At 45.1% G+C, this 25,044-nt stretch overlaps 1 protein-coding gene across 1 annotated transcript in view; it reads left to right on the top strand.

The window, feature by feature from the left end:
• The window catches only part of LOC107372473 (zinc finger protein 665), a 79,978-nt gene extending 64,198 nt beyond the window's left edge, over positions 1-15,780 (top strand). Inside the window, 1 exon segment of the mRNA XM_054737842.2 lies at positions 9,380-15,780. Coding sequence (XP_054593817.2) covers positions 9,380-11,457 — 2,078 coding nt within the window. The 3' untranslated portion in view covers positions 11,458-15,780.
• Positions 15,781-25,044: the final 9,264 nt, after the last annotated feature.

The following is a 25,044-nucleotide window of genomic DNA, read 5'->3' as shown; positions in this document are numbered from 1 at the left end:
GGGTAAAACAAGGAATAAAGAGACCAATGAAAGCAGGGAAATAAAATCAACATAAAAGAGGGCCTGACTCAAACACGTTCAGGGAACGCCAAGCGGAGGAGGTGGGTTTTTTAGGCGACTCTTAAAGCCTGGCAGAGATGGGGACAGCCTGACTGAGGGTGGCAACTGGTTCCAGAGTGACAGGGCTAGGACTGAGAAAGCCCGGTCCCCGCGAGCAGGCCCTGGACCGTGGATGAGATTTTAAATCCTTCGTGTGCAGGTGGACTTAAAGTCTCTTTGACTACTGCTGAGAGGTTTCTGACATAATTTATAGGCAAAACTGAAACTATTCAAGCTCAAATTCCCCAGCAATTTAGTTTTATTGATGAAGATATATGTTTTGATTCAACTACTTTGAATTCTTTTGACTCTGTATCCCCAGATATGTTGGATGAAATTGTTGGAAGGATGAAACCATCCAGCTCTGCACTCGACATCATTCCATCCTCTATTGTTAAGAATGTTTGGCCAGCTATTTCAAATATGGTTCATAATGTAATCAACTCTAGTCTGCAGTGTGGGGAAGTTCCAAAGAGTCTGAAAAGAACTGTAATCAAACCCCTTCCTAAGAAACCCGGTCTTGATGTCTCTGTATTATCCAATCATTGACCTATTTCTATGCTGCTATTTCGTTCTAAGGTTCTTGAGAAAGTCGTTTTTAAGCAATTGTCAGACCATTTAGATAATAACAAATTTTAGAAGTTTTTCAGTCAGCTTTTAGAACAAAGCATAGTACTAAAACTGTTCTTATGAGAGTGTTCAATGATATTTACAAATATACTGATGTGGGTGACAGTCTTTTTATTACTCTTAGATCTTACCGCTGCTTTGATACTCTTGATCATGTTATACTTCTCAATCGACTGGAGAAGTTTGTTGGTCTCTTGTTCAGCGCTCTTCTGGATGAGTTCCTACCTGTCTGACAGGTATTTTACTGTTAAGATTCGTAGCTTCTGCTCAAGTGATGCTCCCCTGAAATATTGGGTCCCACAGGGCTCTGTACTTGGTCCTCTGCTTTTCAATTTATATTTACTCCCTCTTAGGGCCATCTTTAGGAAATATGAGCTTGACTTTCATCTTTATGCTTATGATTGTCAGGTCTATGCTCCGGTTAAAGCTAAGGATTTAGCTCTGAGTTGTCTTTGTGAGGTTAATGATTGTGGATGGGTTGTAATTTTCTCCAGATTAGTGAGTCTAAGACTGAATCAATTATGTTTGCACCAAGTGGTGCTCCTGTAGTTACTCAGTCTCATATGATGTAAAGGATGTTATGTCTAATTTGGGTGTTAAGATTGATACTCTAGTTTAAATTTGATGTTCAAGTCAATAATGTGGTTCAAGTATGCTTTTTTCACCTAAAGAATCTTTATAAGTCCTTTTTGATGAGGAATCAGTTTGAGGAGCTTATTCATGCATTTATAATGCATTTTGTTTAGACTACTGCAATAGTCTTTACCTGGGTGTTGATCATGGATACATTGCTAGGCTGCAGCTAGTTCAAAATGCTGCAGCCCATCTTTAGACACGCACTGGTCGATTTGATCATATCACTCCAGTTGTTGCCTCTCTGCATTGGATCCCAGTTCAGTTCTGTGTTCAATTTAAGATTTTGGTTCTGGCCTACAAATGTTTAAATGGCCTTGCTCCTAGCTCTTTATATGGAATTCTAGTGCCAAATGTCCCATCTTGTGGATTACGGTCAGCCTGCCTAGTGAGCAGAACTAACTGTCATCACAAGCTGCTGATCTAGCAGCATGATGCTCATTATTATTTTATGGGTTACAGACGAGTGTTGATGCTCTGTGTTTTTATTTCTGCAGCGAGCCTTACAATCTCACCTCACTCCACCCACAGTTTCTTCTTAAAACACGTATTACATTTACTAGGAATGTCCCGATCCAATCACATGCTCGGAAATGGGACCCGATCACGTGTTTTCAGACTCGATCGGGACTCGGGCTTTACTTCCCGATCCGGACTCGGATACTGGGTTCAAATTACAGGAGAGCAACTTGGTTCTTCTTAAAGGTTGTCAGGCTCCCCTAATGCCCTTAACTTACACACCCAGAAGGAGCCCAAGAAAGATCCAGTTTTCACCTATATTATATCATTTATATGGACTCAGCGTAGCGGGGATTCTTTTGAGCAAAGATGCAGAGTGGCAGGCAGACCGCTGATTATTCATGAACTCCAGCTGCGTTCTGCACACGGCCACGGTAACATTTTCTAAGTTTCTAAGTGGCGTCACAAAAAATATATAATTAACACACAGTCATTCGTGTCCATTCATTTTCTTTCTGGTAAGTTCTGTCTGTATTTGAGCATGACGTGTGGACGCGCTCGCGCTGCAGCGCTCGTCACTCCGCTTTTTTTGCGGTCAATCAATCAATTTGATCTGCTAGTTAAAGAGTTACTTGTGAGGTGAAAAAGAAGGAAGCAGGGAGGAGTTTTTCTGGAGGATTGGGAGATGCAGGAAGATCAAAGTCAAACAGGACAGGAAGATAGGAAAATAAAAACCAAGAAAAGAAAACAAAGTTCTTAAAAACAATAAATTTAGACTAGGTACAACATGTTTGTACCTGTATAAAGCAATAATTTATCTCTATATAGTTGATACAATTCGGATCATCATCAAAACGCCGTCTCATGTCCAAGGACGTGTCATGTGCCGGGGTGAGTACTCCTCTCATTGTTTCCATCTTTGAGCTGCTGTGTTTCAGGAGAGGGAGGCTCCAGCTGCAGCTCATTGACAATCAGCGGGTCCAGCTATACTAGGAGGAGGTGATCACTCCTCGACGCCTGATGATTGATTTTTTGAAATTTTGAGTCTCTGTGGATTTACCCTGCTTACCTGTTCCTAGGATTTTTTGGATCGTTGTGGGCCTTACCTTGCCTCCTCAGGATACTCCTTGGACTTCTGAGGCTCCTCTGGTTCCCCTGTGGCTCCTCTGTTACCTTTCCACAGTCCCACTGGATTACTCACCTCCACTGTATTACTCACTTGTGCTTCATAAATCTTCTGGACGCAGCACTCACCGTTCTCCTCTCCTCCCTGCCGGCCCGCTGTCCTGCTCTCCTCGCGCTCCCTCTCCTGGACACCCCCCTTTCTGGATATACCCCGGCACTCCACCTACCCTTCCTAACTTCTCAGTTCCCAGCTCCCCAGAAGTCTTAACTCTGCACCTAACTCGTTTTTTTTTTCTTGCCTCCCTGTACTCGCCTGCTCCTCTGCTCTCCCCTCCTCAGACGCTGCGGTTCCATTGCAATCCCACTGGGCCTTATCCAGTGCGTCCTCAGTTCTCGATTATTTAAATAAAAGAATACTTTATTTTTACCTGTTTGGTGCGCGAGTGGTGATTCTGCATGCCTTAAGTTAAACTCGTTCCCAAAACCATGTCAGAATCATCCGGCCAAGCCGCTAACCCTGCAGATTCACCTCTTGCCGATCTGCTCAACAGGTTTTCTCAGCAGGAGCAAGCCCTGCCTCTGCTTATGAAACAGCTTCAAGCCACTAACAACCGTTTCCAGCAGTTGGAGGCCATGGTACGACAGGTACAACTCAGACTGTCCCAACCGCAGCCCCAGGCCCCCGCTGCGGAGCCTCCGCCTGCAGCCCCCGTTTCTCCTGCAGTTCCAGGACCTGCAGCAGCAGCTCCCCCGGAAGTCTCCTACTTCCGTCCAGCCTCCTCACCACCAACGCCTACGTTCAGTGGTGAGTTTGAGGACTGTTACAGTTTTCTGCTGCAGTGTCGCCTTGCTTTCAAGCACTCACCAGGTGCTTTCCCCTCGGACTCAGTCAAGATCTCTTACTTAGTTCGATTACTTCGTGGGAGAACCCTAAGTTGGGCCAAGGCGAAGAGCCACTGTCCTACTTTCCTGTCGGACTCCTGGAGGACTTTTTGACTGATTTTAAATTAACTTTTGGCAGTACTGAGTCTGTTAAGGACATCAGTAAGAGACTGTGGAGTTTATCGCAGGGGCAGAGATCTGTTGCTGACTTGTCTGTGGAGTTTAGAAACCTGGCGGCTCGGTCATCCTGGAATGAGAAAGCCCTCCTCGCCGCCTTCACTGAGTCACTCAACGACCGAATCCGAAACCAGCTGGCGTTGTGCCCGGAACCCCAGTCGCTGGAGGAACTCATCCTCCTTGCCATTTCTATTGATAAACGCCAGCATGAGCTGCGGTACCAGAACTCCAGTACCAGAACCATCCCCACACTGGACCGCCATCATGTGTCGGGTACTCAGCCCTCCGCGGAGCCCACCACCACGGAGGAACCCATGCAGATGGGTAAAACCCGCCTCACCTGGGAGGAGAGGTCACATCGGATCAGGTCAGGTCTGTGTATGTACTGTGGGGAGCCAGGACACTTTGCTAAAGCCTGTCCGGCTCTGTTAAAAGGCAGAGCCCACCAGTAAAGATGGGACTACTGGTGGGCAGTAACTCTTCTTCTGCGAGCTCCCGCTGTGTACTTCAGTGTGTTGTATTTTTTTTTTAACTCCGAGCAGTTTCCCATAGAAGCGCTTGTTGACTCTGGTTGTGAGCAGTCCTTGCTGGACCCTGACTTGGTTAAGAGATGGAAGATCCCAACCATTCGGCTCCCTACTCCACTCTCTGTGTCCTCTTTGGACGGTCGGAATCTGACAACCATTACTCACCAGACCATCCTGTTGCAGTTACGAGTGTCAGGTAACCACACGGAGGCTTTGGCTTTTTATGTGTTTCCCTCTCTTCAGTCACCTCTGGTCCTGGGACACTCCTGGCTCTCCCTCCATAACCCCCACGTGAACTGGGAGACTAACAGAGTTGAGGAATGGAGCTCCGGATGCTCACAGACCTGCCTCCGCTCAGCCTCACCCACTCTCCGCAGCCCCGCCGCTCCTCCAGCATAAAGGATAGACCTGTCCTCTGTGCCACCGGTCTATCACGACCTCAGCCTGGTCTTCAGCAAGGATCGGGCGTCATCTCTCCCCCCACACAGGCCATTCGATTGCAGCATAGATCTACTGTCCGGGGCTCCGCTTCCCTCCAGCCGCCTTTACCACCTCTCTAAACCAGAGAGAGAGAGAGCATGGAGAGCTACATACAGGAGTCCCTGGCCGCCGGCCTCATCAGACCCTCCTCATCACCTCTAGGAGCGGGTTTTTTTCTTTGTTCCGAAGAAGGAAGGAACACTCAGACCCTGCATTGATTGCGAACAAATACCCGCTGCCTCTACTAACATCCACTTTTGAGCTCATTCAGGATGCTAGCATCTTCAGTCGCCTGGATCTCCGGAATGCCTACCATCTGGTTCGAATTCGTCAGGGAGACGAATGGAAGACCCCGTTTAAGACTCCCATCGGACATTTCGAATACTTGGTGATGCCCTTTGGTTTAACTAATGCACCAGCCGTGTTCCAGTCCCTAGTGAACTCTGTTTTAGGAGACTTTCTAAATAAGTTTGTAACAGTTTATTTATATGATATATTGATTTTTTCTAACTCTTTAGAGCAACATGTAAGACACGTTAGTGTGGTGTTGCAGCTTCTCCTGGAGAACCGCTTATGTGTAAAGGTGGAGAAATGTGTGTTCCACGTCCCCAAGGTAAAGTTCCTTGGATTCATCATCGAGAGCGGGAGGCTAAATGCAAACCCTGAGAAGGTCAGAACGGTCACTGAGTGGCCCACTCCAAGTTCTCGAAAGCAACTCGAAAGGTTCCTGGGCTTCTCCAACTTTTACAGGAGGTTTATAAGGAACTACAGCCAGACCGCCGTCCCTCTGACAAATCTGACCTCTGTTAATCGCCCTTTTGTCTGGTCCCCAGAAGCCAAGGCTGCCTTCCAGACCTTAAAGAGGAAGTTCACAAACGCCCCTGTGCTCCACAGACTTGATCCGCAATGCCAGTTCACCCTCGAGGTGGACGCCTCCGACACCGGCGTGGGCGCAGTGCTCTCTCAGGTATCTCCCACGGATAATAAAGTTCATCCCTGTGCCTTTTTTTCTCACCGTTTAACTCCCGCAGAGAACAGATATGACGTGGGTGATCAAGAGCTGCTGGCAGTAAAGCTCACTATTGAGGAGTGGAGACAATGGCTGGAGGGGGCAGAAACACCTTTCGTCATCTGGACTGACCACAAGAATCTGGTTTACCTGAGAGAATCTAAGACGCTTAATCCACGACAGTACAGGTGGTTTCTTTTCTTCTCACGTTTCAATTCCCAGATTTCCTACCACCCTGGGTCTAAGAACACCAAACCAATCGCCCTCTCCAGGTTGTACGCTCCAGATCAGGAGGTTGAGGCCTCCACAATTCTCCCCCCAGCATGTGTGGTGGGAGGAGTCACGTGGGAGATTCGGGATCAGGTGCTGGAGGCTTTTAAGACAGACCCTGGTCCAGGAAAGGGCCTGCCTGGCCGGCTTTATGTGCCTCAGGGCTTAAGGGGCAAAGTCGTCCATTGGGCACACACCGGCAGTTTTTACCTTCACCCAGGTGCAGATCGCACTATTGCCCTGTTGAAACAAACTTTCTGGTGGCCTGCCATGTACAAGGATGTGAAGGACTACATCACAGCATGCCACGTGTGTGCCCAACAGAAGGGGGACCATCGGTCTCCAGCAGGTTCATTAAACCCCCTTCCAGCTCCCTCACACCCCTGGTCGCACATAGCCCTGGATCTCGTCTGCGGGTTACCTTATTTCCATGGTTTTTCCACCATCCTCACCATAGTGGACAGGTTTTCAAAGGCTTGCCACCTCATACCCCTAAAATCTCTCCCTTCTTCCTCTGTTACCGCTAAGCTCCTCGTTAAGGATGTGTTCAGGTTACACGGGATTCCAGAGGAGATTCTCTCGTACCGAGGACCCCAATTCAGTGTGGAAGGAATTTGCCGAGGCTCTGGGAGCTAAGGTCTCCCTCACTTCCGGATATCACCCGCTGACGAATGGACAATGTGAGCGCATGAATCAAGAGCTCGGGGCCATGCTGTGCTGCGTCTGCTCCTCAAACCCATCCTCCTGGAGCTCCCACCTCGCCTGGGTGGAGTACGCCCACAACTGCCATGTTTCAACCGCTACAGGTCAGTCCCCATTTGAAGCCTCTCTAGGTTACCAGCCATCCCTGTTTCCTTAGCAGTCCTCTGCCCCATCTTCGATCCTTCAGTTTCTCCGGGGGGCCAGGCGGGCATGGGTGTCCACCCGAGCCGCGCTGGACAGAACGGCTGACAGGAACAAGCAGCTGGCGGACCGCAGGCGACGTCTGGCCCCGGATTACGCTCCTGGTCAGGAAGTATGGCTCTCTTCTAAGGACATCCCGTTGAAGGTCACCTCCCGTAAGTTCACTCCCAGATTCATAGGTCCGTTTAAGATCCTGGAGGTTCCCACTCCCTCCACGGTTCGACTGGAGCTCCCACACTCTTTCAAAGTTCACCCGGTTTTCCACTTGTCCCTGGTCAAGCCTGTTGGTTCCAGCCCCCTCTGTCCTGTGCCGGCTCCCCCGCCGCCTGCAAGATACTTCAAGGGGGGCCTGGTTTACACCGTCCGCAGGATACTGGATTTTCGGCCTCGCGACCGCGGCACCCAGTACCTAGTCGATTGGGAGGGGTACGGCCCGGAGGAACGTTCCTGGGTCTCCTGCTCCTTCATTGAGGATCCGTCCCTGATCCGGAACTACGAGGCTGCGTCTGCTGGGACGCCAGGTGGCGTCCGTTGAGGGGGGAGGTACCGTCATGTGCCGGGGTGAGTGCTCCTCTCATTGTTTGAGCTGCTGTGTTTCAGGAGAGGGAGGCTCCAGCTGCAGCTCATTGACAATCAGTGGGTCCAGCTATAAGAGGAGGAGGTGATCACTACTCAACGCCGGATGAGTAACTACAACTTGGTAGTTCCAGCCCTTTGTGTCTCCTGGTTAAACTAGTGATTTTTTGAATTTTTGAGTCTCTGTGGATTTACCCTGCTTACCTGTTCCTAGGATTTTTTTGGATCGTTGTGGACCTTACCTTGACTCCTCAGGATACTCCTTGGACTACTGAGGCTCCTCTGTTTCTCCTGTGGCTCCTCTGTTACCTTTCCACAGTCCCGCTGGATTACTCACCTCTGCTGGATTACTCACCTCCACTGGATTACTCACCTATGCTTCCTAAATTTTCTGGATGCAGCACTCACCGTTCTCCTCTCCTCCCTTCCAGCCCGCTCTCCTGCCCTCCTCGCGCTCCCTCTCCTGGACACCCCCCTTCCTGGATTCACCCTGGCACTCCACCTACCTTCCCTAACTCCTCAGCTCCCAGCTCCCCGTAAGTCTTAACTCTGCACCTAACTAGTTTTGACTTGCCTCCCTGTACTCACCTGCTCCTCTGCTCTCCCCTCCTCAGACGCTGCTGTTCCGTTGCAATCCCACTGGGCCTTATCCAGTGCGTCCTCAGTTCTCGATTATTTAAATAAAAGAATACTTCATTTTTACCTGTTTGGTGCGTGAGTGGTGAGTCTGCATGTCTTGGGTTAAACCCGTTCCCAAAACCATGTCAGGACGTATCCAAGCATTTTGGGGGCCGAGGCAAAATAGACCCCTGCCAGGTATTTTAAGTTGAAGTGCTATCTGTTTTTATATTAGACGTTTTATATTTGCAATAAAGTCCTAAAGTGAAGAATTTGTTATTTATTACTTGATTGTTCAAGCTACCTCACAGAAGTGATCTGTTGTTAAAAAATTAAAATAAAAATGTAATTAAATAAAAAATAAGGAACATTCTGGAACTGTTTCTTCCTTTTCTTTTTTGTTTTTTATGTATTGAAAGTATCGGATCGGGACTCGGTATCGGCAGATTCTCGAAATCAAATGACTCGGACTCTAGGGCAAAAAAAACCTGATCGGGACCTCTCTAACATTTACTGTTTTGACGAATTTTAACGAGCTTCCTCCGTGCTGTGATTTTGTTGTACGATACAAACTGTACAGCACTCTCACGGAGTAAAGGTTTGGCAGATATGTTTGTTTACATTTTTGCCGCTGCACGCCTTCAGTGCTAGGGAAAGGAAGGGAGGGGCCGACGCGATGCTGCTGTCAGGGTATCTCTGGGCTCCACAGTAGCAGCGAAGGACGGCTGGTTTGACCGGCTCTGAGAGGCGTTAATCAGAATTTGCAGATAGCGTTTTTTTCCTTCTACCAATCGCATAGTGATGTCTGGGCTTAAAAGCAACTCATTAGATTCATAGTTATTTCTAAAAGTAATGCATTACCATAAATAGTAATGTGTTTACCAACATTCGTTATGTATATTACTGATTGCAAAAATACCCCTAGGTATTTTGTCTTCTCTTTTTTTACTGAATATTTTTATTTTATATATTTCTGGTTTGTTCACTGCAGATTCAAGGAAGAGAGAGGAGACGGATGAGAAACCTCTGCTCTTACATTTCCACAACCATCCAATGAAAGACGGAAGTGTCCCAACCAGCAGCTTGGCTGGGCAGATGACAGCAAAAGTTGGTGGAGGAGCAGAAAGTATCAAGAACCTAGATCTGGACCCTAATGAAAAGACATCTGATTCTTCAGAGATTGAAGTTAGTGGAGAAGATGAACATGATGTGAATCTAGACTGTGAGTGTTCAGACTCTGGGCCTGAAACTGGAAAGGGAGACCATGGCTGTAATGAGAACAAGTCTTCGGAGTCTGATATTAAGACGGTCAACAAATCATTTAGCTGCCCTGTGTGTGGTATACAGTTCCTCCACAAGTGGTCTCTTCAGAAACATGTGAGAGTGACAAGTCATTCAGCAGTAAAGTCTTCAGAGTGTTCGGTTAATACAAAATTTGAGAAAGAGAAGCAACATGGAGGCTCATGCAGAAAATTCCAGAAACAACCTAAATCATTTAGTTGTGATGACTGTGGAAAAAGATTTAGCCAAAAGTCCAGTTTAACCTGTCATATGAAAGGCCACACCGGGGAGAAGCCTTTTGCGTGTGACCTCAGTGGACAAAGATTTAGCCAAAAGAGACATTTAAACACACGCATGAGAGTCCACACAGGAGAGAAGTCTTTTGCCTGTGAGCTCTGTGAATACAGATGTACCCAAAAGGGAAGTTTAAACTCACACATGAAGGTCCACACAGGAGAGAAGCCTTTTGCCTGTGAACTCTGTAGACAAACATTTAGCCAGAAACGTAGTTTAATCGACCACATGAGAGTCCACACAGGAGAGAAGCCTTTTGCCTGTGAGCTCTGTGGATACAGATGTACCCAAAAGGCACATTTAAACGATCACATGAAAGTCCACACAGGAGAGAAGCCTTTTGCCTGTGAGCACTGTGGACAAACATTTAGCCAAAAGACAAATTTAAACAGTCACATGAGAGTCCACACAGGAGAAAAGCCTTTTGCCTGTGAGCTCTGTGGACAAAGATTTAGCCTAAAGACAAATTTAAAGAGACATACAAGCATCCACACAGGACAGAAGAATTTTGCTTGTGAGCTCTGTGAATACAGATGTACCCAAAAGGCAAGTTTAAACTATCACATGAGAGTCCACACAGGAGAGAAGCCTTTTGCCTGTGAGCACTGTGGACAAAGATTTAGCAATAAACATAATTTAAAGAAACACATGAAAGTCCACACAGGTGATAAGCCTTTTGCCTGTGAGCTCTGTGAATACAGATGTACCCAAAAGACACATTTAAACGATCACATGAAAGTACACACAGGAGAGAAGCCTTTTGCCTGTGAGCTCTGTGGACAAAGATTTAGCCTAAAGACAAATTTAAACAGTCACATTAGAGTCCACACAGGAGAGAAGCCTTTTGCCTGTGAGCTCTGTGGACAAACATTTAGCCACAAGACAAATTTAAACAGTCACATAAGAGTCCACACAGGAGAGAAGCCTTTTGCCTGTGAGCTCTGTGGACAAAGATTTAGCCATCATACAACTTTAAATAATCACATGAGAGTCCACACAGGACAGAAGCCTTTCGCCTGTGAGTTCTGTGGACAAAGATTTAGCCGTCGTACAACTTTAAAGAATCACATGAGAGTCCACACAGGACAGAAGCCTTTCGCCTGTGAGTTCTGTAGCAAAAGATTTAGCGAAAAGATAAGATTAATCTGTCACATAAGAGTCCACACAGGAGAGAAGCCTTTTGCCTGTGAGCTCTGTGGACAAAGATTTAGCCAAAAGACAAATCTAAACAGTCACATGAGAGTCCACACAGGATAGAAGCCTTTCGCCTGTGAGCTCTTTATCAAAAGATTTAGCTAAAAGATCAAATTAAACCGTCACGTAAGAGTCCACACAGGACAGAAACCTTTCGCCTGTGAACTCTGTGTAAAAAGATTTAGCCAAAAGACAAATTTAAACAGACACATGAGAATCCACACTGGCTTTTCGCCTGTGAGTTCGGTGGAAAAGATTTACCCAAAAGATCAATTTAAATGGTCACAAAAGAGTCCATAAAGGACAGAAGCCTTTTGCTTGTGAGCTCTGTGGATGAAGATTTAGCTGAAAGAAAACTTCAAACGATCATCTAAGCATCCACTAGGGCTGAACGATCTATTGCAGGGGTCTCCAACATTTTTTGGCCCGTGAGCAACTTTTACACAATGAAAGTACAGCAGAGTTACTGCCATATGATTTATTTACATTGATACTTTCCATGTGGGAATGTGCTTATGTAAAAAATGCTTTACTTACTATATTAACAAGCATTGTATTCACAATGATTTACTGAATAATTTTTATGGTTTTTTGGTCATGAGAGTTAAGTTTTGCTGCGTTTATTGCTGACAATATTAAGGTTGGAGGTTTATCCTTTTTTTCTGCATCTTGTAGGTTTTTTTCTTTGCAGATCTGAAGGCTGTATGTTACACAGAGCAGAGAGACAGAGAGCAAGAGACCAGAACCAAAAGAAATGATCACATCACACCAATCTTAAAATATTTACAATGGCTTTCATTAACTTACAGGATTGATTTCAAAGACCTTTTACTTACTTTTAAATCATTAAATGGCCAACGACCTCTGTATATAGCAGAGATGTTTGAAATGTATCACCCTTCTAAATCACTTAGGTCAGCAGTCTGTACGATACTGCGAAATTTGGTATTGATCCGATACCAAGTAAATACAGGGGATAGTATTGCCGATACCGGTACCAATACAGATACTTTTTACTACTAGTCTAGAACATCTAGTTTTGTGGGATTTATTAAGATAAATAGGATCAATAAAACTTGAGTTTTCAGACAACATTCTTATATTGATGATGGAGAATCTTGTCTGAAAACTCAAGTTTTATTGATTACTTAAAAATTTTGTAATTTTTCCTTTAATAAATCATGTGTACAATGATTATAAAATGCAGGGAACATTTTCAGGCAAATAAAGTTTTCATTAGGAAACTCAAAATGGTATAACATGGTTAACAATCTCAAGTTTTTTTCTATTTGAAATCTATGAAGCTGTGTGAAAAAATTCGAAACGGCGATCATTTTTCGGTCTGCCATCATGCAGCCACAACAGTGCTTTCTGCTGTTCTATGCTTGTCTCGTGCTGGTGCGCTTTTACTTGTTTTGTAATTTAACGGCCATCGACATAAATATACTGGACATCTCCTTTCCATAGGCTCCAATATCACGTTTTTGAGGCCAAATGGGAGGTGGCCACCACCGCCATTTTGACTGTGTCACAGGTTCCGTCTAGCCTAGACAATTCCACAAAAGGGAAGAGAGGAGGAGCTGAGGGTGGGGCTGTAAGGCTGGGATCAACTGACGACACCCGGTCGAACTAGCTACAAGCTAACCCTGGCTAACCCAAAGCTAACACGGAGGTGGGAGCTAAGCTAACGGAGGTAGCAACCTAGCTACAACCGGAGTTAACTGTGCACAACACCAGAGCTTCTGAGTCAGAGATACGCCGGGCTGACCGCTGGGTGAAACCGTGTGGAACACAGAGGTCTCCGAGACCTCCACAAGCTGGCAGCCGCACAGCAGACAAGCGCCGCTGCGATCTGAGATGCGCAGAGCTGCTGCTGGGGAGAACCGGGTGGAAAGGTTTCCATCCCAGAGCTCCACAAGCCGGCAGCCCGCGCATCAAACAGAAGCCACGATCAGACAGAGATGCGCCGAGCTGCCGGGAGACCCAGCCGGCATTCCGCGCAGCAAACAGAAGCCGCGATCAGACAGATGCGCCAAACTGCCGGGAGACCCAGCCGGCAGCCCGGTGCATCAAACAGAAGCCGCGATCAGACAGAGATGCGCCGAGCTGCCGGGAGACTCAGCCGGCATTCCGCGCAGCAAACAGAAGCTACGAAGCCAGGGGAGAAACGGGTGGAAAACATCGGTCTCCCGAGAGCTCCACATGCCGATAGTCGGAACCCAGCTCCACCAACATGTTATATTTCAACCCATTTTCTAAAGTGCAGCATTATTTCAAATGCACTGGGTTTTACCCTATTACATTTAAATTTCATGGTTAAACAGTACATGTTAAAATCTAAGCTCAGCTCGGCAGTGACCTAAAATACATAAATATAATTTTACTTACGGAAAAAAATGAAGTGGAGACTCCTTGGACGCTCTATTAGTGCAATTAAGGCCACAGAAAGTCATTTTGTCCAACAATTGCACTAAAAATATCCAAAATAGAATACACAAACACAGAGACTCAAAATGCCGGAGCAGTTTCCAAGCCAGACCGAGGCTCTACTGAGGCCTTTCCACGGAGCTAGCTCTGTGGTCACGTGGGTCTGAGGCGGCGGTCACGTGTGTTGGATGCTCATTAATTATACAGAATTTTTGGCTTTTAATACACTTAAACAGAAGAGTGAGAAAATAAACCACCCCCCTCAGAGTTGTCATGAGTCTAAACTAGATAATTTAAACAAAAAACATGTCTTGGTACCAGGCTGTAAACATGTTTATTTCTGCTGTGAAATTGGTATTTTTAACATGGGAGTCATTGAGGATTTGCTCGCTTCTGACACCAGCCCCCAGCGGATGAGGGTGGAACTGCAATTTTTGGTACTTCCGGGTTGGACTCAATTTTAGAGCTCCATTGTGGGGGCTTGGTAACGGCGGACTGCCCCGTTGACTGACATCCGTGGCGTTCCAATCACAGTGCTTTACTGGTTTGTTGGGCCAATCACAGCGTAGGCGGGATGTCCCTGCAAACAAACATGGCTGCCGCTCGAAACGGTCCAGTCACAGGTATCAGCCAGGTAAACTACAAATCAAGATGGCTGCCATTCTGTAGTGGTCCAATCATGGCGCTATATAGATTTCATGGGCCAATCGCAACACCAAAGTAGGCGGGATATTATTGAAAAAAAAACGTGACTAGTCGGCGGTCAGCCACTCGTTTGAAACGGCTCTGGCATCAAGTTTGGACTATTATGACTTTAGCTTTTGTTTGAGTCAAGATCAGATAGAAGTACAAACGTTTAATTAGGAAAAGGATGTGTTTTGCATCTTCTTTGACGGAGTTTGGTGGACTGCCTTGTTGACCGACATCTGTAGCGGTGAGTACGTCACGGCTTGCCAGGCTAGAAGAAACGGAATCGATACCATCACGCAGGTATCTAGTAAATACTCAATATCAACGTTAGATCGATACTATTGATATTTTAGATTGATCCGTCCAGCCCTAGTCAGCAGATAAATCCCAACTGCTACAACCCAGAGCCCGCACCAAGCATGGAGAGGCTGCCTTTAGCTGCTATGCGGTCCGTCTCTGGAACTGTCTTCCAATAGACATTAAGGCCTCTCCCACCATTTCCATTTTTAAATCCAGATTAAAAACTAAACTTTTTCATGATGCCTTCCATTAACCTATCCTTGCATCTGTGCTCTACTAGGTGTTTATCTATGGCGCGGTATGGGGGCCAAATTTAAGACTACTGCCCAGCAGCAGGAGGCTATATAAATTCCGAAGCAAACTACTGATCTGATTAATGATAAGCTGGCACCGGTAACTGAGAGGCTGGCGCTGCTTACTGAGGAATAGCACCTTTACCGGCGTTGTTACTAGATATGCTAGGAACTAGCAGCCCTCAGCTGGTCATTGACTGATTCAAACACTCCCTCAGCTGTCTATTAACATGGATAGGCTAGCGTTAGCCTGGATGGGCTGGTGTTAGCATTGGAGTGGCTATCCATTAGCATGCCTAGGCTGGCCACTAGCTGGATGTCCTACCTCCTCGATGGACCATTAGCATGGATAGGCTGGCGTTAGCATCAGAGTGGCTAGCCATAAGCATGCTTAGGCATTCCACTAGCTGGATTTCCTACCCCCTGACGGACCTTAAGCATGGATAGGCTGGCATTAGCATTGTAGAGGCTAGCCATTAGCATGTCTCGGAGAGTCACTAGTCAGTGACAAGTCAAAGTGAATACTTGTAATAAAGTGTAGTTACTGTGTAAAGCAGTATATACTAGGAATGATTAATAAAAATAAAAACTAGAATTGAACCTGGGTTACATGGTAATAACAATTTAAGAACTCAGAAACAATAATACACTAACTTACTAAGTAATTACCATGTAAGTACTAAGTAATTAGAGCACTGTAAAAGAAAGCGCTACCAATAATTTTTCTTAATATGCTTTTATTTTTTTGTGCTATGTTCTGTATATTCTTTGATTTTATTTTACACAACATGATGTGACATTGTAACTATTTCATTTCACTTGTGATTGTTTTAACTATGTGAAGCACATTGGGCTACCGTTTTGTGTATGAAAGGGGCTATATAATAAACTTGACTTGAGAGAGAATTTACAATCATGTTTTGTTACTAAATGAGACACTCAGCTGAAACTGGGGGAAATATATGATGAATCTAAATCACAGGAGATGTCCAGAGTTTTTACACGCATGAACCCCCCACCCCTTAAGAGAATTAATGGGGGGGTCTTAAACAGGGCCAACATTTATTCTAAAAATTTTAAAATACGAGGTCTCCCGCTATCTACACATGAGCACTCTAGCTAGCTCACCCTGGTCTTCATGGAAGCGCGAGGGTGGGCAGATTAAGCATATGTGCAGAAGGACATCTAAACCAGCAAAGAGAGGGGGCTAGCCCCAGCTCCTCCTGGGGTGCTCCCAAGAAGCCTGATACACAGGCAACACAAACCTTCATAGCTCCCAATACTAATAAAACAACGAAAGGATCCTAGCCCAAAGGGGCGGGGATCATAAGTCTACAAGGGAGCCTCATACTAGACTACGTGATGGAACATCCGCAATGACGTTGTCAGAGCCCCTTTTGTGCCGGATGAATGCTCGGGAAAGATCTGGAGCAGCTAAAACAGGAGCACAGCAAAGGAGGTTTTGCAACGACACAAAAGCTGACTGACATTCTGGGGTCCATGTGAAAGGAACACGAGTGCTTAACATGTTAGTGAGAGGCTGAGACACAACTGAGAAATTCCGACAGAAACATCTATAAAAACCAGCCATACCTAGGAATCGTCGGAGCTCACGACGGGTTGTTGGAGGAGGAGATGTTGGAGGAGGATAAGAGACCATGGCCTGGATCTTATATGATAACGCACGTACCTTACCATACTTCCTTTCCTAGGTAGCGGACTGTGGCTTTCACAAACTCACACTTGTCTAAATTCAAAGTGAGTTTAGCTGATCTCAGGCGCTCGAAGACGAGTTTCAGTCTGAATATGATGCTCCCATGACGAAGTGTAGATTACTATGTCATCTAGATAGGCACTACAGTTTGGAACATCACACAAAACCTGATTCACAAGCCTCTGAAAAGTAGCAGGGGCATTTCTTAAGCCGAAGGGCAATACCGTGTACTGTAGGAGGTTATCTGGAGTCACGAAAGCAGAGACCTTGGATGCAAAAGGGGTCAACGGGACTTGCCCATAGCCTTTCAAAAGATCAAGTCTGGTGACAAAAGAGGCGGCACCCATGCTATCGACACAGTCGTCCACACGTGGCAAAGGGAACGAATCTGGAACAGTAACAGTGTTTAATTTACAATGATCTGTGACGAATCTGTACCATCGGGTCTGTTCTCTAACAAACAGGGTGAACTCCGTGAGCTGTTACTGGGCTTAGCCAAGCCGTTCTCTAGTAAAAACTTTACTTCTTGTTTAATTAACTCACGCTTCTGAGGACTGGCGCGGTAGGGGTGCATCTTCACGGGGGTTGAGTCTGACAGCGAAATGCCGTGGGTGATGAGATGAGTTTGTGTTGGAACGTCTGAAAACGGCTCAGGAAAAGAACAAACCCAGTCAGAAAAAGTGGCGTAAAATAGCATTGTAGGTTTTGTTAATTCCCAGATGACCGGACCACTCACTTTCATGAGCTAAGGCGAGAATATGGTTTCTGAATCTTTCCGAAACTACAATTTGTTTAATCTGGACCCATTAAGAGTCGTTGGCAGAGGGCGGAGTCCAGCAGCGGAACAATATGTAATCATCAGTCACATAGGTAGTCGGACATGGAGGGGACGACGGAGCAACACCAACCACAGAAAAATAAGGGTCTAAGGTTTTATCTGTTTTCTGAGCATTAGCCAATGTCTCACAAGAGATAGGTAAGTCTGTTAAAGGACCTCCAGCGGCCAGATCGGACGGCGTTATTACAAGATCTGGACCGGGAACATTTTCGGACAAGAGAGGGAATAACACTGAGCCTTTAATGGAGGCTTCTGGATCTTTCTTAAGCTGAGCTCGGGTAGAATACAAGCAGGCAACAAATCTGAGTCTTCCCCAATTTCAGGGGAAGAAAAGAGTTCAGGAGGAGGTAAAAATACTCCCCCAGCAGCATCATTTCCCAATATCAAGTCCACACCTTGAGTTGGTAACTCATCTAAAACGCAGACCTTCAGGTCCCCCCGTAACCAAAGGACAGGTCAGGCGAAGATGATGAACCTCAGCTGGAACGGCACCCATTTCAATACCCTGTAGTAAGACTGAGAAGCCAGCATGGCTAGCTGTAGAAAAGGGTAACACCTTTAGTTTGATTAGCGTCTGTGATGCACCCTTGTCTCGTAAGATCACCACTTCCTGGATGATTTCACAGTTTCCCAGTGACACAAGCCCAGAGGATAAAAAAGGTTTAAAACTAGAGTGAGGTGTTTCACATTTATCCACTGATGTAGGTTTTTTCGAACACAAGGCTACTTTCTTGGCTGTAGGAGAGGTTTTACTTCTCCTATTTTTCTGTTGAAGCATGGGGCAGTCTCGGATGAAATGTCCTCGTTTATGACAATAAAAACACTCTGGCGAGATCTTTGGGCCAGGCAGACTAACAGATGGTCTCACCACTTGGATAGAGTCAGGCTTAGACTCTCGGAACTGATGAGTCAAGGAGAACTCATCCGCGAACAGGGCGGCAGAAGAAAGAGAGGAGACTTTTTGCTCATTCAAATATAAAGCAAGCCTCTCAGGCACATGTCGTTTAAATTCTTCCACCAAAATCAATTTTTTTAGGTCAGCCAAGGAGTTTACTCCCGAAGCTGAACACCATTTCTCAAAGAGAACAGATTTAAGGTGAGCATTAGAGCTGAAACAACTAATCGATTTTATCGATTATAATTGATCATTTAAATAGTTAACAACTTTTTTAGTCATCGATTAGTTGTTTAATAATCACATTTTACCGCATAAAGTCTATTTTTACCATAATCTGACATCGGTTACAATCTGTTAAATTTGCCGCCAGTGTGTGGCAGTAATGAGCCACTGATCACCAGTGGAGCCGTAGAAGAAGAAACGAGCCAATAAGTGCCCTCGGTTTTCATGACGTATCACGTTACTGACGCTCATCTTGCTGTGAGAGATGGCGGAACAAGAAGAAATACGGAAGAAAAATAGAAGCGACAAAACTGAAGAGAAACCCCGGACAAAAACCTCACGAGTATGGGAGCACTTCACTCTAGATGTCATGAAAAGACGAGTGACCTGCAAAATATGCAAAAACCATCTAGCATGGCACGGAAGCACGACGTCCCTAAGTGAACATTTGAGATGAAAACATGTGGGGGCTGATGCAGCAGAGGAAGAGCCAGCCTGGTAAGTAAAAGAAAATAAGCTAAATATAGTGGTCCATCACTACACGCAGATCAAATTTGGGACTTGTAACTCTTGCGTGTAACCCTTCTTTTTTCAGAACAACCTCAGCTTTCAGTGTATGGTTTGTATTTAGAATGTATTTCTATTAAAGCCTTTAAAAAATCAGCTTAAAAGTGAAAAAAGCAAAAAACGGATTAGAATTTTTTTTACATTTATTACTGAACAGGAACTTCAAAATTACTGGGCGAACAATTTGGAATGAACAATTTAAACTTTGATCTGTAATGCATCTATTCTTAACAAAATTTGAACATTGGTATCTTTTTTTAGCAGTTTTAAGACCATTTATTTTTTGTAAACTTTTAGACGTTTTTATTTGATGTGGTAGACCTTGAAGCAGTTTCTCTCCAGCTGCAGGCAGAGTCCTGCACACCTCACACTGCCATGGGGTGCTTCTCTGGCACATCGTGCACTGCTATACCAAAAACTTTTGTTTTAGCAAATATAATTATTTATGGTAAAAAGATAAATAATGCTGGAATGAAGCTAAATCTTACAATTAGCAAATCGTTGAGGGTTTTTCAAATAAAAAAATTAAAGACTGAAAAAACATTCATACCCTGGTTCACCGGAGATCTGTCCTTCTTCGTGGTCACTGTCTTCAGATATAAGCCTTCTGGGACACCTAAAAGATCGTGTTGATTTTCTTTGAGGCATTTCCATAATTTCATGCTGGCTTTTTATGCTGATTAGCTTCCCCGTTCCGTTATGCGCTTTCACCGCGGCGCTGCGCTCCGTTTCTATCAGGCTGTACAGCAGGATTTCCCCTCGTAACGATATTTCCATAACTCTGATTGCTTCATGCTATAGATCGTTGGAAAGCTGCTTTTATGTACTTTTAGGAACCGTTGGAATTATTTGAATATGATCAGCCATTCAAAAGTTATAAAATGGACCATTTTGGATGACAAACTCAGCACGTCTCTGAATCTGTGTTGTGATTCGTTGCGCTCAAGACAGGGAATCCTGGTGGCTACCGTAATGTATTGTATATGCACGAAAAGCCCCATTTTTAATCTTTTCAGCACTTTTGGAATTTTAATGATATCTTGAAGGTTTCAGCAATTATGGTAATGAGAAGTGCGCATGTCCAATCCCATCTGCGGCCACAGGTTGGTAAGAAGAATATTGGGGCATTAAGGGGTGCGGCGGTCAGGGCTAGGGGGCCCCCCCAACACAAGTGGGCCCCAGACGGCCGCCTATATATGCCTAATGGTAAAACCGTCTCTGATCGTAGAGGGAGATTAATAACCTCTCTAAAAGTTAACCCACGTCTTTCACCACAGTTTCTGCTCGTTAAACAACAACAGACATCTACAGCTTATAAGCTTGACTCTCTCATATTCCAGTTAGAATTGACAAAGCTCCTCAGATTAAAAGCCAAACTTCTTCAAGAACCAAAGAAGCCTAATTGCCTTCATTTGAACCCTTTGGATTACCATGACCTGGATGACGGGCAACCTTCAACATCAAACTGAAACATTAGCTTCTATTTCGGGTTAACGTATGAAAGTCCTCTCTGCAGCAGCCTCTTCGTGAGCTCACCACAACTCATGTTAATGCAGAAGCATTTGTTATTCCAGTCCCTGTGGCAGCGGATCGCGGATTCAGCCAGAACATAAAACAGCAAAAAGTCTGTCTGAGGCAAAGTGAACCTCACAGCTGTAGATGTTTCAGTTATTCCCTGGAGAATTATGATTACGCACAAGTAGATGACCAGTTCAGGTTTTCACGTAGCAGAAGGATGGCGAGAGAGCGCCTCAAGTGGAAGCATTACATTGCATTGCTTACCGGGGCACTTTAAATATCCATGATAGTTAAATTAAAACAGAAATGTAATGGTGTTGAATGTTAATTATTATTTAAAAATAAAAGTATCGGAAAGAAGCTTATCATGACCTGTTTTTAACCCTGAGATAAGAACGATGTGGAAAAAATATGTATGTAGGAGCCATATATGTTGTTTCCTTTTCTTTGGTCTTGATGTTTTAATTGATATGTGGGTGTGTCATCATTACTGGTCGGAATAAAGGTAGTGATGTCATTGTTGGCGTCAGGCACTATTCCGGAAGGGCAAACAGGTTTTTGACCGCTGTGGCATGAAGATGTTTGAATGGGAAAGTAAGCGAATTACTCCTATCATTGTTTCACCTGGAATGCAATCAACATTAAACAAGAAGCATTATCTTAACAATTCCACGCTTAAGGCTGTTTTTTAAGCAAATAGTAATTTAATTTGTCAACATCGGATCAACACAGAGTGTCAACCAGGTCCCGGTCTAACAGCCTCAGAAGTTCGAGTAGTGGACTTGACTTCTACATTTAATCAAAAACCTGCCGTGGGGATGAGTGGACGTCGTTGGACACTGTTGTCGCTGGTCGAAGGGGAGCTGCGTGACAAGTGGAGCAACTGGATGTGCGTTGGATCCCTGCGGGTCTGAAGGGCGTTTCCTGTTTGTTTGGAGGAGGAAATCAAGTCGTCGGATCAAGCTGAGGATCACCGCGGCTTTCAAGTCGTCACGGCGCCCATCAAAGGGGTATGTATAGCGCTACGCTGAGCATGGCCATTTCAATTGTGTGCACACAAAATAAAAACAAAAATCCAATGCACTGGTAACCGAACTAAGGGAACTACAACTTTGTACAAGTTTTCATCTTCACTGCAAACCTGGGGTGGTTGTCATGGAAACTGAAGGAACAAAGTCGGATATAATGAATCCCGGGACTAATGTGCAATCTATTAATAAATCAAGTAGCCTGTCAGACAGCGCTAAACGGTAGCAGTAAAAAGAGTGGTAAAGCTAACTGAAAAGGCACTTGTTAATGAGTTAGACAGGTTGCAATCAGGTAGAAAAGCAATATTAAATAAAGCAGCAGTATTAATAAAATCAATGCAAAGTTTGATGCAGAAAAATGAAAAATTAATGGTAAAAATGTTTTGGAAGACATGCTTTCACTGTGTGTAAAGGTAAAAGGTTTGCATAATGATTTGATGGGTTTATTGCCGGTTGATGAAAAAGAAAAACAAGAAATATGGTTTAAAGCAAAAATGCTTCCTATAGATGAGTGTGTTGAGAACACTAAGTGTGGGTTTCAAATGATGATGGTGATAAAAATGACAATTTTGTTGATGATAACCCCCTAATGACAGTGTTTCAAATATTAGTCACAAAAGTGGTTGAAGTAATAAATCCAGCAGCACATCAGTGGCAGCTGTCATGACTCAGGCAGACAAAGCAGCACTTCTGGCTCGTGCTGCAGAATTAAAGAAAAATCATGCATTGGAGGAGGAAGAATTGATGTTGAAGAGAAAAAAGGAACAGCTGGAACTGGAAACAGAAATTGCTGCATTTGATGCAAAACTGGCTGTGTTGCAAACTTCAGGAAGTAAAGGTTCTTCACAAGGATCGAGCAAAGGCATGAACTCTTATTTTGAAAAGGAAAAAGGAAAAAAGGTTCATGATGTTTTAAATCCACTGACAAAGGAATATCAGCCTGGAGCATTGAAAACAACTCAAACAAGTGCAATATATACGCAATTTAAAAAGTAAAATGCTCATTATACAACTTATAAGTATAATTATAACTTTGCCGCACGTCACGTGACTATCACGGGAGCCCTGGTCACGTGACGCAAGTCAGTTCCATTTAACTGTTTTCTTTGACCAAGGAAGGACAGTGTCCTCTAAGCCTTGACATTGAGAAACACCCAGGGGTGGACTGACTGACTGGAGCACCGGGAGCCGTCCCGGTGGGCCGACGGCTGCCGGGCCGGTCTGACATTTATTAATTATTTCATTCGTTCATTCATCCACTCGTTTCGTTCGTCTTTCTCTCTCGCCCTCAGATTTCTTACAAATTGGGCCGGCCAATAGGTTACAGAGGCTAGCAGTATGTTGCACACATCAAGATGTATTATTGGTCTGTTTCTCATTGTCATGGGCTGACTGGTTCAGGGCGCTGCGACAGGGCTGTCAATCACAGGCAGCACAAACCAGGGTGGGCGGGGCCTCATCGCTGGTTGGCGGGAATGGTTGGACAGTGCCGTGCCTCGGACTGTTGATGTGAAAATGGAGAAGCCGAAGAAACGTTTGGGTGGCACAGAAAAGTTGTGGCGAAAAAGTTTGAAGTCTCTAGAGGTGAGAGCTGCTAAGTGTTCACAGCTGGCAGACCTGTTCTGATACAACACCCGGCCTTAGTCACCACCCCAGCAGGTGCTGCTGGTGCGCCAGGAGAAGGGCCGACACTACAGTAAGTAGCATTAGCATGGGGCTGGCTAGGTTACATTTTAAAACATGATGTGTGTGTTCAATAACAAGTAGAAAACGTTTTATATCTATAGCTGTCATCATGTAATATGAGCCAAAAAGGCCGTGAGTGTTGGTATTTGGGTTGATTAAGTTTAAATATATATGCCGAAGGTTGGTTTCATGTGACATCACAACATTCTAAAGAGCCCATAGTTGAACAGTGAGTGTCCCCCTTTCCATCGGACTGGACCAGCAGCGCCAGCGTTACTTGGCAGCACATTCTCACGTACTCTGCTGCTTGTCCCTTCCTATCGGCCGCTTATGAGAGGCGCATCGGCCGCAAATGCAGCGCGACAGCGCCCATGGTAGATCAGAAAATATCCTTTTAATGCTCTGCACAGATTATTATCAAAACTTATTATTTTACTGAACGCATGGCGTTCAGACACATGTGTTCACTGCTATATGAAGCAGATTTGTGGTAACAGCCCCCTGCTCTTCTCCGCTCTGCTCCTTTACCTGGTTTTTTACAGCTCCTCCGTGGACATGGTGGAGTGATTTAATGTTCAAACTCCGTGGATTATCATCAGAACTCATTCTAGGCAATGCAGGACGCTCCAACTGATTTATAGAAGGAGAAAATTGAGGGGGGGAAGCACGGCCGTGATGTTTTTAATGCAGGTGTCCTGTTCCCAACACATCTGATAATCACAGGCTAACATGAAGCAGAAAAAGTAAAAAAAAATGTTTTTATTTAACTCCCCATTCATTTAGAAAACTGCAGATGTTTCCATCCATTTCATCTCCATTCTCATTATTTTCCCTCCGGCTCCAGTGGAAAGCAGGGGTGACTGAGGGCAACTCTAATTAATTTTCCCTTAAAGATGTACAAGTGTATTCAAAACATGTGTGATGCTGACCAGTAGAAAGGACTTTCAGCAAAATAGGAATGACTAATATGGCAGGTTTGTGAATCCAATCACTGTAAAGTAATGTTCAGGGAAAACATTTGGACAGTTTCTTTTTGGAAATTTCTTCCAAAAACAGTTTTTCTCCCATTGAGTTGTACTGCCTGGACCTAGCCTCTAACTGCAATCTGTGATCGATAGACTAGCAGAGAAGAGTGAGCTGCTTACAAAGCTGCTCCACTGATAAGGTGGGAAATATTTAATAAAGTTATCATCACACATTATAGATGTTGTAATTCCCTATTTGTTGTTTTAATGATCCTTTACAGATTTATTGTGCATGGGCATTAATCCTTAATTTTGTGTGATCATGTACACAAAATCATCACTTATTCTCTATTTCAGGCTGATCTGATATATTTGAGGAGTCGTTCTCCCTCTGCTCCTCCTTGAACCGTCACCTTATCGTGGTGGAGGAGTTTGAGTGCCCTAATGATCCTAGGAGCTATGTTGTCTGGGGCACTTAGTGCCCCTGGTAGGGTCTCCCATGACAAATTGGTCTTAGGTGAAGGGTGAGACAAAGAACGGTTCGAAGGATCTTTCATGGCGGTGAAAACGAAGAGTCGGAGTACCCGGCCCGGAGGGTTACCGGGGTCCCACCCTGGAGCCAGGCCTGGGGTTGGGGCCCGTGAGCGAGCGCCTGGTGGCCGGGCTTTCGCCCATGGGGCCCGGCCGGGCCCAGCCCGAACCGGATACATGGGCTCGTCCAACTGTGGACCCACCACCCGC

This window comes from Nothobranchius furzeri, chromosome 5 (assembly GCF_043380555.1).
Source record: "Nothobranchius furzeri strain GRZ-AD chromosome 5, NfurGRZ-RIMD1, whole genome shotgun sequence".
NCBI lineage: Eukaryota > Metazoa > Chordata > Actinopteri > Cyprinodontiformes > Nothobranchiidae > Nothobranchius > Nothobranchius furzeri.
This window is presented reverse-complemented; position numbering and strand designations above follow the sequence as displayed.